Source organism: Acanthisitta chloris, unplaced genomic scaffold (genome assembly GCF_000695815.1).
Source record: "Acanthisitta chloris isolate BGI_N310 unplaced genomic scaffold, ASM69581v1 scaffold17630, whole genome shotgun sequence".
In the NCBI taxonomy this organism is placed as follows: domain Eukaryota; kingdom Metazoa; phylum Chordata; class Aves; order Passeriformes; family Acanthisittidae; genus Acanthisitta; species Acanthisitta chloris.
Window position 1 is genome coordinate 38,674 of NW_008651289.1, and position 3,388 is coordinate 42,061.

General features: G+C 46.0%; 1 protein-coding gene across 1 annotated transcript in view; it reads left to right on the top strand.

The window, feature by feature from the left end:
• Window positions 1-3,388, top strand: part of LOC103800298 (chromosome unknown open reading frame, human C1orf95) — a gene marked incomplete at its 5' end in the record, with an annotated part of 8,704 nt that extends 5,316 nt beyond the window's left edge. The window contains 2 exons of the mRNA XM_009072673.1: window positions 468-476; window positions 3,354-3,388. Of these exons, the coding sequence (XP_009070921.1) occupies window positions 468-476; window positions 3,354-3,388 (44 nt within the window). The remainder of the gene's footprint in view (window positions 1-467; window positions 477-3,353) is intronic.

A 3,388-nucleotide genomic window follows, 5' to 3' on the forward strand; every position in this document is an offset into this window, starting at 1 on the left:
CATGTGAAAACACGTGGTGATGAACAGTCATGAACAGCATGCCACGTACCCTGTGGTAGACCATAATGTCTTGTTTGTCACCTTTCTTCAGTGGTTCTCCTTCAGTCAAAGCCATGAAATACCAATGTCACAGAGGAAAGTGTTTGTGGGAGCATTGCTCAGAGATGTTAGTCCATCCAGCCTGGCCAGCTTGGGCCAGTGAGCTGGAAAGTAGATGAGAGTTCCCCCATTGCTTTTAAGCAAGAGTTCCAAATGAAATGATCTGCTTCAGGTACAAGGATTTTGAATAATGTTTAGCCCTGGTGTGAATATCTGGTGGTAGAGCAGCTGTTTTCGTTTACTCTGCAGCCCCAACTTGTTCATGTCTTCTCTGGGTCTCCATGTGTTTCAGATAGAGCGTCTACAGTTACATTTCTCCCTCTCTCTTTCTTTCATGTTCCTTTGCCTCCTTTTGTTCACCATCAAAGTCTCACAAGGTAAGTTTGTTTCTGTTCTTGCTCTTCCTCCTCACACCCCGTGGAAGCTCCCCATAGAGAGGAGCAAAGCATCAGACAGGGCAAACCAGCTGGAATTCGCTTTGGCCAGTGCTGCCTGCTCCCAGCCCAAGCCCAGCTGTGTGCCTGTATGTGCGTGTGTCCACCTGTCTCTGTGTCTGTCCTGTGGCCACACAGCCCCAGGGATGATGAAAATCCTTGCACAGCGTTGAAATGTCCCTCGGGCTGCCCCAAGGGCACCCTTGGAGCAGAGCAGGAACCTCTTTCAGCCTTGAGAGCATCCTCTGCGTGAACCCAGTCCCAGTAGCACAGCCTGTGCACAGACTGTGTTCTTTTTGCCTCGATCTTACATGCAATGGTCTACAGAAGAAGTGCAATTTCAAGTAAACTTGATTAAATTGGTGACTTTGTGTGCACACCAACTTAATCATGATCCCAGAGCTGTCTGCTGTATAGAGCTGTACCTCAACTGTATTGTAGGTGTACTAACATAAAGTTGCTTCATACAGAATAGCTATTCCTATGCAAGAAATGCAATAACTATTTTCATGTAGAAACTATTTAATAAGTTAAGCCTGAAGTATTATAACAAGTAAACTTAGCATAGGACAGTAATTTTTTGGCTTACCTTGGTCATGTAAAGAGAGACACAGGCCCAGGCACTGTAACTGCCTTCTAGCCAGCTTCAAACCTGTTAGCAGGACTGAAAGGATTTTTAAATTTTCTTATATCTCAATAAAAGGCATGGCTGTGCAAGCAAGGTACTATAAGCATAACTTAGCTTGCTTACTTTAACTAAAGGTTTGTGGCACACTCCAACTTTCTGATCCATATGGTTGGTTGGATTTTCTTTTAACCTAAACAAACTAAACTGATGTTGCAGATGAGCCCATATTATAGGCTTCCAGCCGGGTCATCTTGCCTTCAGAGCTAACTCACACTTAGAACATAAATGCATGAGAAATCATCATTTTGACCCCTAGAAAAAGGCATTTGAAAAAGATGAGAGTCTTTTTGTTCAGCTGTGCACAATGGGCAGCAATGTGGTTAAGTGTCATTAATCTGTCCTTTGTGCTCATTTAACATCAGGAGGTCCAGACTGCCAAGGCTGGATGAATGTGTGGATTTTTCCAAAGTACAGGAAAGATAATTTGCTGGAGTCAATTCTTAGTTCAGCAAAAAGTCCTTTAAAAATAGGGTTTGTGGCACCTGCTGCTATTTTGCCTTCAGCTTTTTTAAGGGACTTGCAAAAGACTGACATGAGGGTTGGAAAGAAATATTAAAAAGCACCATTGAAAAGTGTTTGAAGCATTAAGCATTCTTCTGAGATATGAAATTTCAGACTTCAAATATTCAAAATATAAAAATGACCAGCTACTTACGTTATTTAAGCTAAAAAAAACCCCTTCACATTTAAAAAAAGTTTTTTAGTTGAAACATCTCTATGGCAGGCAGTGTAGGTAGGAACAGTTTGTTTGTTTCTTTAAAACCGAGATCTTTTGCACTGATACTATCATAATAACAATCCCAGCTTTTCTTAAAAGGAAAGCAGGTAAAGCTTCTGGTGCAGCCATTGCAACCACCAAGGAAAGTGTTAAAAAAATCCAGTATTTTTCTCACTATCCTGTGTCAGCATGAGAGCTGCAGGTGCTCTCCTGTTGACCTTCCCTGCCCTAGCCCCCTGCATGGAAGGAACTGTCCCCTCTGGGATTTGCAGCCTCCCCTCGACTGTTGTGTGCAGGATAGTAAATAAAGTGGGGCCCCAAGCTCCTGAGGGACTGTGACAAACAGCAGAACAGGCTGCTTTAGCCCTTGCAGCATCCATGTGGCTGCAACACAGCAGGGTCCCCAAGGGCTCTGTGGCCTCAGCTGGGAGGTGCATTAAGCCTTGTGGCCATGGCAAGAGGAAAGGGTATGGAGGAGGGATCCAGGCAGTTCCCCAGTGCAGTTGGTTTTGCTGCTGAAAAGCTCATTCTCTCCAGATCTGAGAGGCTGCTGTGCCCTAGAAAAAGCACCTGTAATTCTGCTGGACTGGAGTGAAGCAAGTGCATAACTAGGCAGTGAGATTATCATTAGGGGAAGTGTTCACAGAGGCATCCCGAGGTCTGTGTTTGGACTCTGACATGCCAGCCTGTGATTAAAGGCAATCCCTCTTCTCCTGCAAGAGATGTTTGTTCACCTCTGCAAACTGTAGTGCAAATTGGTTGCTGCTGGAGAGCTCTGCTAGCAAAAGCTAGCATGGGAATAAAAAGATGGATAGGGGAAACTGGCCTCCTCCTACCTGGCAGTCCATTGGAAGGACGAGGTTCAAACATAGATCACAAGTAGAGATGTGTGTTGGATGTACGACCAACAAGCTGCCAGGTCAGTGCTTGAGAACAACCATGTCTCTGGAGCAGGTCACAAGGGCTTATGTTTCCCTTACATTGCAGAAAAACACACTCTGTAAAAGTTCAGGGTTATTGTGTAGGATATACTGAAACTGGTGACCACTGGTAGCTGCTGTTCCTTTGTAATCTTTTCAAGCAGACGTGCCTCTGCCTGTGCTGGGGCTGGTGGCAGGCAGGTGCTGCAGCAGCAGCTCTGGCTGGCTGGCAGCATCCTCATGACTGTGCCCAGGAAGGTGGCTGCACCCCGTGATTGCATGGGACAGGCATTGGCTAGAGCAGGACAGGGTGACTCGCTGGGCTGAGGCTGCCCAGGACAGTCTGGCTGTGAGAGGAGATGTGGCAGCCCCCTATTTTCCCCCATGGTTTTTGCTACTCCTGGTAAACCAGGCTCGTGGCTTGCTTGAGCCTCACCGAGGGTCCTCGTTAGGAATTAACACTAATCATGTTCCCTTCCCCTCCCTTCTCACAGGCTACAAGGAACAGGGGATCCCACAGCAGCTGTAG